The sequence below is a fragment of the Myiozetetes cayanensis genome, unplaced genomic scaffold (assembly GCF_022539395.1).
Source record: "Myiozetetes cayanensis isolate MyiCay16 unplaced genomic scaffold, myiCay2020 scf26, whole genome shotgun sequence".
NCBI classification, from domain to species: domain Eukaryota; kingdom Metazoa; phylum Chordata; class Aves; order Passeriformes; family Tyrannidae; genus Myiozetetes; species Myiozetetes cayanensis.
This window is the reverse complement of record NW_026087477.1, coordinates 5,074,196-5,087,527: the sequence shown is the minus strand read 5'-3', so window position 1 is coordinate 5,087,527 and position 13,332 is coordinate 5,074,196. Positions and strand designations below refer to the sequence as shown.

Sequence of the window (13,332 nt, the reverse complement as noted above, 5' to 3'; positions counted from 1 at the left end):
GACAAGGCCGCGGCCCCTTATCGGCCGCCCCACGGCCCCTGACACCGACGGGGCGGCGGCTGCTCCCTGGTTTATGGCCCCGCCGGGACCGGGCAAAGGGCGCCCGGGGTTGTGAGGGGCCTCCCCGGTGACGGCTCCCGGAGCCGGGCAGCGAACGGGCTGGGGAAAGGCGGGGAGGGCTCCTGCTGGTTGCTGGGTCGCTAATTAGTGAATTAACGCCCCTCACACGGCGGGACCGCCGGTCCAACCCGGAGCCCGCCGGTGCCTCCCCTCAGGCCGCCATGGCCATCGCCGCCTCAGCGAGATCTCGCGAGACTCCGCCGCCCTCAGCCCCGCCCCTCGGTAGTCCCATCAAGGCTCCGCCCCTCATTACTCAGGTCACGCCCCCGCAGCTCGGCCACGCCCCCCATCCATGACCACGCCCTCTTAAACATGTCCATGCCCTCGGCCCCGTCCGCGGTCCCGGCCCTGGCTCCGAACCTCCAGTACGGCCACCGAAGGCCCATCCCGCCCCCAGAGCCCTCGCTCCCACCCCAACAGTCCCGTTCATTGCTCCGGGCCTCTCCCGTGACTCCGCCCCACTCCTCTTGTCCCGCCCCACGGCTCTCTGAGGCCCCGCCCCCAAGCCGCGCGGCCCGCCGCACTCAGCCCGCGCTCGGCCCCGCCCCCATGCCCGTTCCGGTCGCTGATTGGCCCCCTGTATGTCCCGCCCACTCCAGGCCCCGCCCCGCGCGCCCCCGCGGCCGGCGCGCCCCGCGGCCTCAGCGCGGCCCGGCCCGGCCATGCCGGCCAAGAGGAAGCCGGTGCTGCCCGCCCTCAACATCGCCCCAGCGCCGCCGAGGGGCCCAGCCCCGACGGCTCCGCAGAAGTGAGTCAGGGCCGCCAGGGAACGCCCCGGCCGCGGGGGGCCGGGCCTGGCGAGCGGAGCGGGCCGGGGAGTGGCAGGGGACACGCTGGGCCTGAGGGGGACACGGCGTCCTGCGGGGGACACACCGGGATGGGGAGGGCACGGGGACTGGGGGCAGCCGGAGCAGGGCGGGCTGGGGAGGCCGCAGCGGAGCGGGCACTAGGCCAGGGGGCCGGGATAGGGCGGGGAGGGGCCTGGCGGGGGTGGGACAGGCCCGGGGGCTGCGACAGGCTTGGAGGGGCTGGGACAGGTCTGGGGGTGAGCAGGGAACAGGCTTGGGAGGCTGGGGACAGGTCTGGGGGCTGGGACAGGGCTGGGGGCTGGGACAGGGTCAGGGGGACCGGGAAGGCCTGGGGGATTTGGGACAGGCCAGGGGATTTGGGACAGGCCTGGGGGCTGGATGGACCCAGCCTGAGGAGGGTCTGTGGTGGGTGAAGGATCAGGGAGCCAGAGCTGGAGGGGAGGTTGGGTGCTGGAGGGGGTGGGGTGGGCAGGGGGGAGGCTGGGATGGTCCCTGGGCTTGCTGGGTTGGGCTGGGGGCTGCTGGGGGCTGGGGTGTGAGAGAGAATCAGGCCTGGGATGTGAGAGAGAATCAGGCCTGGGGTGTGCAGGGACCATGCCTGGGGACACAGGTTGGAGCTGGGATGGGGTCCTGGAGGTTTGAGGGGGATTTGGGGCATAAATGGGGGCTCAGCAGACAGGACATGTGGAGGGGAGAACAACAGAGCCTCGTATCAGAGCACACTGGGTGGGAGAGAGGGGCTGAGACCCTCCCGTGGGTGAGGGGGGACAAGGGGGTGGGCAGCAACTGGGAGAGAGCAGCTGGAGCCCTCAGCAGGTGCTGGGGGAGCACAGCCACCCCTTTGTGCTGGGGGTTTGGGGCTGGGGGGTTGCTGCTGGACCCCGTGGAGAGCCCTTCTCGTGTTTCTGAGCGAAACCCAAGCTCGGCTTCCCGGGACGGGGAGCGGTTGCTTTGCTGCCTCTTTAAGGATTGAAGGATTTTTTTCCCCTACTCCTTGGGCTCTCCCAGAACAGCTGACTGCTCCAAAGCCTCTCCCTGGAGCTTTGCTTTAGCCCTGCTGCTCTGCCAGGGGGCTCAGGACGTGCCAGGGGGCTCAGGACGTGCCAGGGAATGGTTTGAAGGCATTTCCCTAAAAAAAAAATGAAACCTTTCCCCGTTGCTGAGCGTGCTCCCACCTCCTCTTCCTCCTCCTCCTCAGGGCGAACCTGGTGGACCTGCAGAAGAAGCTGGAGGAGCTGGAGCTGGATGAGCAGCAGAAGAAGAGGCTGGAAGCTTTCCTCACCCAGAAAGCCAAAGTGGGAGAGCTCAAGGACGATGACTTCGAGAGGATCTCCGAGCTGGGGGCCGGGAACGGCGGCGTGGTCACCAAAGTGCAGCACAAACCCTCAGGGCTCATCATGGCACGGAAGGTAACGGGGGGCTGGGGCTCTCCCTGGCTCTGGGAGGGCTGGTTTGGGTTGGGTTCTCCCCATTTTGGGTTGGGTTCTCCCCGTTTTGGGTTGGATTCTCCCCGTTTTGGGTTGGAAGCTGCTTTTAATGGATAAACTTGCAGGTTGTGGCTGAGGAGGGCTGGAAGTGGCAGAGGGAAGGGCTGGGTTTGGCAAACACTTTCCTCACCCCTCACCACCCACTTACCAGATCCCAAAGGTCATTCCAAGCAGTGACTGGTTCCTCTCAGACTTGGATTTATGGGGAGCATCTTCCTCTGCAGTAGAAAATCAGGAGATGCTTCCCGTGCCTGTTGGAAGAGGCTGAGTGGGAGCAGCACGACTGCTCCAGAGTCTCTGCTCCCTCCTGCTCTTGGGATCATGGAAGCAGAGCATGGTTTGGGGTGGAAGGGACCTTAAAGCTCACCCAGTTCCACCCCCCTGCCGTGGGCAGGGGCATCTTCCAACTGACCCCACGCGGAGCCCCCGAAGCAGCCGCACCTTCACGGGCAGAACCTTCACGGGCTTGGCTTTCTTTTTTCTTCTTTCTCTGTGGTTTCCTTGATCTCAGAGCACCTTCTTACAACACCTCCAGAGCCTGTGAGAATGGTCCTGTGTGCTGAGTCAGAGCTGCTGAGATCAAACCTGTGACTCGTCTTTCCTGACTCGCGCCCTGTGCAATCCCGGCGCAGTCGTGGCCTTCCCTGGCTGGCAGGAGGGAGCACAGGGCTCTCCCTCTGCCTCCATCATGGAATCACAGCCTGCCTTGGGTTGGAAGGCACCTTAAAGATTGTTAAATTCCACCCCCCTGCCACGGGCAGGGACGTTTCCGCTATCCCAGCCTGGCCTTGGATGATTCCAGGGATGGGGCAGCCACAGCTTGTCGGGGAAATCCATCCCAGCCCCTCCCCACTCTCCCTTCCCAATATCCCATCTAACCCTGCCCCTCTGCCAAGTCATTTGAAGTCATTCCCCTTTATCCTCAATATCAATCTGCAGATGGGATAAATTCTGTTCCAAAGCAGAGCTTCCCTTGACTTTGTTTCTTCCCAGCACCCGGGACGTGCTCACGACGCTTCCCGTCAAGTTGTTCTTCTTTTTCCCAGGTCTTACACCCTGAACTCTTTTCTCCCTTGGCAGCTGATTCACCTGGAAATCAAGCCAGCCATCAGGAACCAGATCATCAGGGAGCTGCAGGTGCTGCACGAGTGCAACTCCCCCTACATCGTGGGGTTCTACGGAGCCTTCTACAGCGACGGGGAGATCTCCATCTGCATGGAGCACATGGTGAGCTCCTCAGCCTTCCCCATTCCATCTCCCTGCCAGCCTGGGGCACTGGCAGCTCTGCTGGCTCCTTGCTCTGGCTGCAGTGAGGCCGCTCTGCTCCTGAATTGAGGGAGAGAGCGACTTTTTGGGGAAGAGGAAGCGGAGGTTTTGGGGGTTGGCCAAGCGGAAACGTTGCCAAGCCGCCGCTCTCCCGAGCCCGCTGAGGAGCTCAGTGAGCACCTTCTGAGCTGTTTCTGGTGGTGAATAATGGCATTTCTCCTCCAAATCAGCACCAGCAGCATCGCCCCTGCGTTTCCACCGGTGGAAGGAAGAAAAGAACCGACAAAACCAGCATTAAAAATGGTTTTCAGTGATAAAGTGGAGCTCAGATCAGCAGAGATCTCTCGAAGGAGCGTGCTCAGTGCGGAGGGTGCTCTGTGCTGCTTATCCACCACTGCACAGCTCTGTTTTCCTGCTGGGAATCATCCCTTTGGTCATTCCCATGTCCTCCCTTTTAGGATGGTGGCTCTTTGGATCAAGTGCTGAAAGAAGCCAAAAGAATTCCCGAGGAAATCCTGGGCAAAGTCAGCATAGCGGTGAGTCGTGGGGGCTCCTCAGGCCTCCAGAGGGGATTTCCTGGGAATAACGGGCTGCTCCAAGCCCTTTGGGTTTCCTCTGGGTGGTGTTGACTCCTCCTCAGGATTGGGAGCAGCTTTTTTGGGGTGGTCAAGCCAAGCTCTGGGCGTGGTAAACTGCAAACCCCGAAACCTGCGGGCACCCTGGGGGGGTTTCCTCGCCCTGCAGCGTGTCCTGAGGGAGGGAAGGCCCTTCCCTTCCCGGCTCTGGTCTCATCCAGCCTCTGGATTCCTCCCAGGTTTTACGAGGCTTGGCCTATCTGCGGGAGAAGCACCAAATCATGCACAGAGGTGAGAGGAGGGACCTAAAAAACAGCTGCCTGCAGTGCAGGAGCCTCTGGGGTGTCACCCCCCCTTTCACACCCTGCCCTCTCCTGCCCTCCCCAGATGTGAAGCCTTCCAACATCCTGGTGAATTCCCGAGGGGAGATCAAGCTGTGTGATTTCGGGGTCAGCGGGCAGCTCATCGACTCCATGGCCAACTCCTTTGTGGGAACTCGGTCCTACATGTCCGTAAGTTCCTTTCAGATGGGAGGTTTTTTGGGGTGTTTTTTTTTGGGGGGACACCATTTGGGTTCAACAAAACAGAATCAGTGACTTGGCTCGATGTTTCCACCCTGGTTTGGTTTGGGGTGAGCTCAGGCCTTTGGAAGTGACCTCCTCATCCTCCCGAGGACTTGGTGTCCCCTCAGCTCCATCCTGTGCTCACCAAGCACGTGGGAATGCAGAGACTTCCAGGTCCTGCAGAGCCCTCCATGTTTTATTTTAGTGAGTTTTAGGGGGGTTCAAAAAGTCTCTTTCTGTGTGCAAAGCTCTGTCCAAAAACTGGTGGATGGGGGTAAAACCACTTCAGTGCAGCTGGGATTTGGTGCAGGCTGATGGGAAATGAAAGCCAAACTGGAGTCAGCCCAGGGAGAGTGAACCCAGAATGGATTGGGCTGGAAGGGACCTCAAAGCCCATCCAGTCCCACCCCCTGCCCTGGGCAGGGACACCTCCCACTGTCCCAGGTTGTTCCAAGCCCTGTCCAACCTGGCTCCATAACAGAGCACCTGTCACTGGTGCCCAAAATTCAGGGAGTGGGTGAGGGGTGTCCTCCCAACGAGTCAGGGAAGGGCCCACACTGCACTTGAGTGCTCAGGTCTGAGCTGCTCTCGTATTTTGGGAATGGTTAGTCAAGTCCAGTTATAGTTAGACTGGGGGCTGTTTAAAAATAAGATCCCCTTTGCACCCAGGCACTGGCTCCAAGCTGCCTCAGAGCTGCCAGTGGGGATGACTTGCAGGGATTGGTTTATTTTTAATTTTTCCTGTCAATGGGAAAGAGCCTTTTCTGCTCCTCACGTTCCTCCTGGACGTGAACAGGAACGAGCAGGAAAATAAACTTTGGTTAATAAATCAGATTTAAACACACAGAGAAAGAGATTCCTGCTGTGTGTTCCACGTTCCCAGATATAAACAGCTGTAGATGCTGCTGAGCTGGAGCTGGGGATGAGGTGCTACAAGTGCTTTATGTCTGCACATGATGCTGCTTTTCCATCCTCTTTGCCCATGACCCTTTTGGGACCGTCCTCTCCCTGGAAGGGTGGAGGCTTGGAATGCACAGAACATTGGGATATCACAGACTCATGGAATGGTTTTCCACCCCTGCCATGGGCAGGGACACCTTCCACCAGCCCAGGTTGCTCCATCCTGGCCTTGGGCACTCCCAGGGATGGGGCAGCCACAGCTTCTCTGGGCAACCTGTGCCAGGGCCTGCCCACCCTCACAGACAGCAATTCCATCCCAATATCCCATCTGTCCCTGCCCTCTGGCACTGGGAGCCATTCTCTGTGTCCTGTCCCTCCATCCCTTGTCCCCAGTCCCTCTCCAGCTCTCCTGGAGCCCCTTTAGGCCCTGGAGTCTGAGTCCCATCCATTTAATTCCAACACAGGATATTTATGAGCCTGGGTGCTGATATTCCAAGTCAGTGGATGTTCCTGTGTTTATATTCCATGGCAGTTGATATTCCCCCGCTTTGTGTGTGTGACTATTCCATGTCAGTGGATGTTCCTATCAATATTCCATGGCAGTGGATGTTCCCATGCTCTGTGAGTGTGACAATCCCAAGCCAGTGGATATCCCATGCTCTGTGTGTGTGACAATTCCAAGCCAGTGGATATTCCCTGCTCCGTGTGTGTGACTGTTCCAAGCCACTGGATGTTCCTATCAATATTCCATGGCAGTGGATATTCCCTGCTCTGTGTGTGACAATCCCAAGCCAGTGGCTATTCCATGCTCTGTGTGTGTGACAATCCCAAGCCAGTGGATATTCCATGCTATGTGAGTGCAACAGTCCCAAGCCAGTGGATATTCCCAGCTCCCTGTGTGACAATTCCAAGCCAGTGGATATCCCATGCTCTGTGTGTGTGACAGTTCCAAGCCAGTGGATATTCCCAGCTCCCTGTGTGACAATCCCAAGCCAGTGGCTATTCCCAGCTCCCTGTGTGACAATCCCAGGCCAGCGGCCGTCCCTCCCTCACCTTTCCCACCCCGCTGACGCTGCCCTGCCCTTCCCTTGCAGCCCGAGCGCTTGCAGGGCACTCACTACTCGGTGCAGTCGGACATCTGGAGCATGGGGCTGTCCCTGGTGGAGCTGTCGATCGGAAGGTACCCAATCCCCCCGCCAGACTCCAAGGAACTGGAAGCAATATTTGGCCGTCCCGTGGTGGACGGGGCGGAGGGAGAGTCCCACAGCATCTCGCCGCGGGCCAGGCCCCCAGGACGCCCCGTCAGTGGTAGGGGCTGTGGTGTGACTGCACAACGACACCTCACGTGGGGGATGAGGGGGTTGGTGGGGCTGGGACACGAGGGGGTTTTTAGGGAAAGCCGCCTGGATGCTCCGTGGAGCTTTGGAACTCCCCGGGGGAAAGCAGGGGGGGAGCTGGGCGTGCGTGGGGAGGTGGAGGTGGCATCCCAAATCCCTCCCTTGGCGGCTGCCGAGGGACACGGTGGCTGCTGGAATGTTGGGCCCCTCGGATGGGGCACTGCCACAGCCCCTGGTGCTCCCCAGCAAGTTCCTTGCGAGCTTGAGGGAAGTTTTTTTGGGAAGAGCTTTGCTGGGGGGCTCTCACAGGAGCACCACAGGGGCACCAGAGTTCCAGGGAGGCTCTGCTGGAGCCATTCCCTTGGAAGCAGAAGGCACCAGCAGCAGCAGATGGTGCTCTCCGAGTGCTCTGAGCTAGGAAATAAATCTGGACTGTGCAGGCCTGGTGAAAGAAAGCCGAAATTTCGGAATGTGGTTGGTTTTCTCTTTGACCACAGCTCGGTTCCCCAGCGAGTTGCCTCTGCCTCTCCCAGCAGGAGTCCCCCAGGCATGGTCTGCACACCAAATTGAGTCCTTTGCTGTCCCTAAACAGTCCCTGACCGCTGTTTTTGTCACCTTCCCCACGCAGGCCACGGGATGGACAGCCGGCCTGCCATGGCCATCTTTGAACTGCTGGATTATATAGTTAATGAGGTGGGTGTTTGTTTTCCACGGGCTCTGCCGGGCATTCCAGAGGTGCCAGGGTGATGTGTCCACTCTGCTGAGTCAGGGTGGGCTCGGAAATGTTTGTTTGTTTGTCGTGGAATCCCGGGCTTGGTTTGGGTTGGGAGGGACTTTAAAGCTCATCCAGTGCCACCCCCTGGATGGCAGGGACACCTTCCACTAGCCCAGGGTGCTCCAACCTGGCCTTGGACACTTCCAGGGATGGGGCAGCCACAGCTGCTCTGGGAAATCCATCCCAGCCCCTCACCACCCTCCCAGGGAAGAATTCCTTCCCAATATCCCATCCAACCCTGCCCTCCTTCAGCTTAAGGGCCCTTCCCCCTTGTCCTGTCAGACTTGTGAGGGTGGAAGGAGCAGTTTCCCCTTCCAAGGCGATGGGAGTTGACCCCAATTATCCTTTCTGGATTGTTTCATCAGCCAAAGGCGGTGCCAGAGCTGGACTGGGAGCTGGGATGCTTGGATTTTGATTTCCCAGCTCTGGCTGGGATTCAGTGAGGGGGCCCCCCAGCTGCAGGGTGAGCTGGAGCAGCAGGGTGAGGAATGGCAGGGATATGTCCTGGTTGGAAAACCAGTGAGGATGAGGAGGATGAGGATGGCTGTGGAGCACTGAGCTCGCTGAGACTGCAGGTGACACTGGGGTTTTTTTGGCCCATTAACACAACAGTGATGCAGGAAACCCTTCTCCTTCTCCCCACAGCCACCTCCCAAGCTGCCAAGTGGAGTTTTCACGCAAGATTTCCAGGAGTTTGTAAATAAATGGTAAGGATTTCATCTCCTGGCTGGAGGTGGAGGCCTGTGCGTGCTCCCTGACAGCTCCACCTGAGATGTTCAGCAATGCTCTGGGTGATCCCTCCCTGCCTCACCTGCAGCCACGTGCTGGGAACTCCAGCCTTGGGAAGGCTTGGAAGAAAAGCAGTTTATTTGGGGGGGATGCCGAGCAGGATCCCAGCTCCTTCTAAATCCAGCAGGGAGGTGGGGGAGCAGATTCCTGGGGCTGAGTCACCCCAGAGGCACCAGGAACACACCAGCCCTTCTGGTGGGGTGGGGGGACACCTGAAGGTGCTGCCAGAGCTCCCATTTAAACCAGGGATCGGATATTCCGAGGATCAATAATCCCTGCCAAGCTTTAGGGCCTTTCCTGCCTTTGCAGGGGGAAGGAGCCAGGAAGGCCCAGTGGCTTTGGGGGAAGCTGGAGACCTCTCCAGCCTGATAACCACCTTCCCCCAGGGAATGTCTCACGGTGATTTTTTTTTTTTACTCTCTTGTTCTTCTCATTTCAGCTTAATTAAAAACCCAGCAGAACGGGCAGATCTGAAGATGCTGATGGTAAGTGGAGGTGGGGGGAGGGGGAGAGAATTTTCTTCCTGCAGTGGGGTGGCACCAGCTCTGCCAACTGCTGCCCCTTCCCTCTGATGAGCCTCTTGCTCCAAAGGCTGGAAACTCCCAGGCTGAGCTCTGGATGAGCCAGATGGAGTCAGGGAGAGGGAGTGACTCACCCACCTTTGGTTCAAAGGCGCTGATGGTATCAGGGAACCACCCGCCTGTCCGGTGTCTGCTGAGGTGCCTGGGCCAAACCTGGCTCCTCACCTGGGCAGGTGGATGGGAGTGAGGGATGAATCCGAGCTGGAAATGTGTGCTCACATCCCAAGAATCCATCCATGTCCTGGGCTCATCCCAACAGCAGGTGAGGGAGGGGATTCTGCCCCTCTGCCCAGCTTGGGTGAGACCCCACCTGCAGAGCTGCCTCCAGCCCTGGGGCACCAACATCAGAAGGACCTGGAGCTGCTGGAACAAGTCCAGAGGAGGCCACAAAGATGCTCCAAGGGCTGGAGCCCCTCTGCCCTGGAGCCAGGCTGGGATAGCAGGGGGGGTTCACCTGGAGAAGGGAAAGATCCAAGGAGACCTGAGAGCCCTAAAGGGGCTCCAGGAGAGCTGGAGAGGGACTGGGGACAAGGGATGGAGAGACAGGACACAGGGAATGGCTTCCCACTGCCAGAGGGCAGGGCTAGATGGGATATTGGGAAGAAATCCCTGCCTGTGAGGCCGATGAGGCCTTGGCACGGGACTGCAAAGAGCGAATGCTTTCCCAGACTCAGCCGTAGCACCAACACCTTCTCCCCTCTCCAGGGTGTATCCCACAGCACAGAGCTCCGCTCTGGGAGCTGGGGAGGGTTCTCCTAACCCGGTGGTTTGTTTTTTTTTTTTTTCTCTTCCAGAGTCACACCTTCATCAAGCGCTCCGAGGTGGAGGAGGTGGATTTCGCGGGCTGGCTGTGCCGAACGCTGCGGCTGAACCAGCCCAGCACCCCCACCCGCGCTGCCATGTGAGCCCCGCTGGCACTGCAGCTGCCTCCTGGCACCGTCTCCTCTCCTCCCTCGGCCACAGAACTGCCCTCCTTCCTCCTTCCCAGCTCTCCCCCACCCCCCGAGTCCCAGCGCCAAAGCACCGACCCCCCCTCGGCGGCGTCTCCATCGCCCCCTCCCCGACCGAGAGCGGGGTTGGTTCCTTTTGATGTGTCTGTATAAGGGGGTGAGGGGGTGTTTTCCAGGCCTCTGCTCCGGCTCTGGAGCTCCTGACACTTGGGAATTGTGGTGCTGCTTGTGTTGATTTATTTTTTTGGTTTGTTGGGGTTTTTTTGTTTTTTTTCCTTTATTTGTTGGGTTGTTTTTTTAATTTTGGAATCGTGTTCGTTTGGAAACAAGAAGGTAACGGTGGTGGGGGGAGGGGGTGAATGTGGGTGCTGTGGGAGGAGGTGGCAGGGGATGGGGGTGATGCTTCACCTCCTCCCTGCTTTTCACTCCGAGGTGGAGAATCAGCAGGATCAGGAAAGGAGAAACCCTATTTGGGGTTACCCAAAACAGTGTCACTGCCCTGCCTGGGGACAAGGCGCAGGCAGGGGGGTGGGGGTCACCTGGGGGGTGATTTATAGAGGGAGACCCCACACTGGGCTCCTCCTGCCCCTCAGAACAAAGATTTCTGCTTTTTTTTTTTTTTTTTTTTTGGGTTTTTCTTTTTTTTTTTTTTTGTTTCCTTTTCCTTTCCTGGTTTTTTTTTTCGTTTGAAACGGTTGTTTCCAAGCCTGGTCGGTCTCGTCACGCGCTGGATGTTCAGGGAAGGGGCTGGATCCGTCGGGGCCGAGCTCAGTCGGAGGGAATCAGGTGGGAACTGGGGGTGGGCGAATCCCCACAGAGCTGTGGCTCCCACTTTTCAGTGTCAAGATGAGGGGAGAGCGTGGATTTTTCCTTCCCTGGCTCCTTCCAGCCCGGAGAGGTGGGAGCAGAGAGAGCCTGGTTGTTCACCGTGGCCGTGCCCAGGATTTGGGGTCCCTCTCCCGCCATTCCCAGGGCACAGGGAAGGGGGAGACCACCTCAGGCTGCAGGTTTTCCTCTGCTCCAGCTGCCTCTTCCCCCATCCCCCAGGTGGCCTCATCCACTGTGGATGTGGCAGAGCTCCAGGATTCCCTGTCGGAGCCCCCCCTGGAGCCCCCTGGGCCAGTGCGGGGATGAACCCACCCAGCCAGACCTACATTATCCCAAATCCACGGGGTTTTCCAAAGGGCTGGATGGTCTCTCCCATCGTGCACGGACCTTGCAGACCCTCAGGACCCCACAGCTGAGCCCCCACCCCCCCTCATTTCCCTGTGTATGTATTTTGGGGTGACTCCCCTGCTCCCCCCACCCAGGGCTCTGCGACCCCTGAGGATTTGGGAAGCTCGGTGGGATTTTTTGGGAGCGTTTTCCTTCCTTTTTTTTTTGGCTGTTTTTTCACCCAGTCAGGCTGGCAGGTGCCAATCCCCTCTGCCTGTGCTCGGGTGCCACCATGGCAGCCCCTCCCTCCCCCCCAAAATGAAGTGCCAGGGCTTGGTAACCCCAAACCCTTCGTGTACCTTTTCCTTCCCTATTTTCCAGCACTGGATGAAGGCACTGCCCTGCTCAGGGCAAACCTGGGGGGCAACTGTGTCCCCCCCGAATTTTGGGGGGGAATACCCCAGATTTGGGGAGGGAAACCCCAGGTTTTTTTGCAGGGGGGGACACCCCAGATTTGGGGGGGTTCTGTGCTTGCTGGCTCAGCTCATGCCCGGACAAGTCACTCCAGGGTGCTCAATGGGATGGATTTTTTGCCTCTTATTTTCTGTGGGAAGTGGGGAAGGGGACAGTTCCTAAAGATCTGGGCTATTTTCCATAGGTTTTGGTGCTGGGTTTTTTGGAGGAGGAAGAGGAGGAAAAGGAGGAGGAGAGTTTGGATCGAGCGGTTTGTTGGTGCAATTAATTTTTTTTTTTTAAACTCGATATTTTCATCGTGGGGGTAGGGGGATGGGGGGGGAAATAATAAATAAACGGCACTTTACATTTCCAGGCGTTTTTTCTCTCCTTGGTTGTGCCCTAAGTGCCTGGAATTCCAGCCGGGAATGATGTCACTGATGGGGTTTGGGGATGCTGGGATGCACCAGCAGCTTTTCCCACACTGTCCATCGGCTGCCTCCAGTGGAAGCAGGAGATACTGGAGTTATCTTGGCACGAGGCAGCCCTGGATGGGATGGATGTGGAATCCCAGGACCTAAATCCTGCCCCAGGGGAGCCGGGATGGGCTTGGGAATCCTTTGTTGGGGGGGAAATATTTGTGGGTCTTCACTGTTTGGGGTGAGCAGGAGAGGGGAGAGGCCGAGCTGGGCCCTGCTGGGAAATCAGAATTAGCCCAAAACTGGAAAATAATTTGATTTTGGAAAGTTTTTGTGCTGTGAGCGGCGCTGGAGGTCAGGGGGTGACGCTGGGCAGCTGCCACAGTGCCATCCCTGGCGCCAGGCTCCTGGGGTGGCACTTTGGGGGTCCCATGGTGGCAATTTGGGGGTCTCGTGGTGGCTGTTTGGGGGTGCCTGTGGTGTGGTCCCTGATGCCAGGCTCTTTCTGGGACAATTTTGGGGCTCCCAGGATGTCCCTGACACCGCGGTGCCACTTTTAGGGGCACCTGCTTTGTCTTCTCTGGCTGTTTTGGGGTCCCTGAGGTGTTTGGGGTGTCCTGCAGAGACTGGGACAAACTCACTGCACCCGTGGGAGGTTTGGGATCACAGTGGGGGTCCCCAGGGTGGGGTTGAGCACAACCCCTGCCCCCCCAGCAGCGTTTTTGGGGGTGCAGGGAGGAACAAGGGCTGGAAAAAGGAAGGCACCCCAACACCTTCACCCTTAGTGGGGCAAGACTGGGGAGGGGTGGGGTTTGGGGTCTTCCCCCCTCCCCTAAACACACAGGGGGGGATTTCTATCCGTGCTGCAGCTGTTTTTGGGGTGGCCCCAGCGCCAGGGGAGGCGCTGGGGGGGCAGGGGGGGTCAGAGTGGGGTTGACGTTTTGGGGGGCAGCCTGGGCGTGCCCCCGGCAGCCACGGGGAAAGCGAAAGCGCTCGGGGAGCCCGTGGCTGTGACGTAGGGGCAGGGCCCGGCCTGGGAGTGCGGCCCCAAAAACCCCTCCCTGTGCCCCCTCCCGGCACGCCCAGGGAGCCCTCGACCCTCCCCTTCCCCGTCCTGCCTCAGTTTCCCCCACCTGCACGATGGGGTTAAAAC

At 59.0% G+C, this 13,332-nt stretch overlaps 1 protein-coding gene across 1 annotated transcript; it reads left to right on the top strand.

Moving 5' to 3' along the window:
- Positions 1-782: 782 nt before the first annotated feature.
- Positions 783-12,077, top strand: MAP2K2 (mitogen-activated protein kinase kinase 2). Its single transcript, XM_050321261.1, has 11 exons — positions 783-868; positions 2,128-2,338; positions 3,497-3,643; positions 4,141-4,218; positions 4,497-4,548; positions 4,645-4,769; positions 6,815-7,028; positions 7,686-7,750; positions 8,478-8,539; positions 9,061-9,106; positions 9,997-12,077. The coding sequence occupies exons 1-11, from the start codon at positions 783-785 to the stop codon at positions 10,105-10,107; spliced, it is 1,197 nt and encodes a 398-aa protein (XP_050177218.1). The 3' UTR covers positions 10,108-12,077.
- The last annotated feature ends 1,255 nt before the right edge of the window (positions 12,078-13,332 follow it).

Bases quoted from the DNA above. Each gene is read 5' to 3' on its own strand.
- MAP2K2 (XM_050321261.1), top strand. From the start codon at position 783: ATGCCGGCCAAGAGGAAGCCGGTGCTGCCCGCCCTCAACATCGCCCCA. The intron at 4,219-4,496 runs GTGAGTCGTGGG...GATTCCTCCCAG, and splicing joins TGGGCAAAGTCAGCATAGCG to GTTTTACGAGGCTTGGCCTA. The intron at 8,540-9,060 runs GTAAGGATTTCA...TTCTCATTTCAG, and splicing joins CAGGAGTTTGTAAATAAATG to CTTAATTAAAAACCCAGCAG.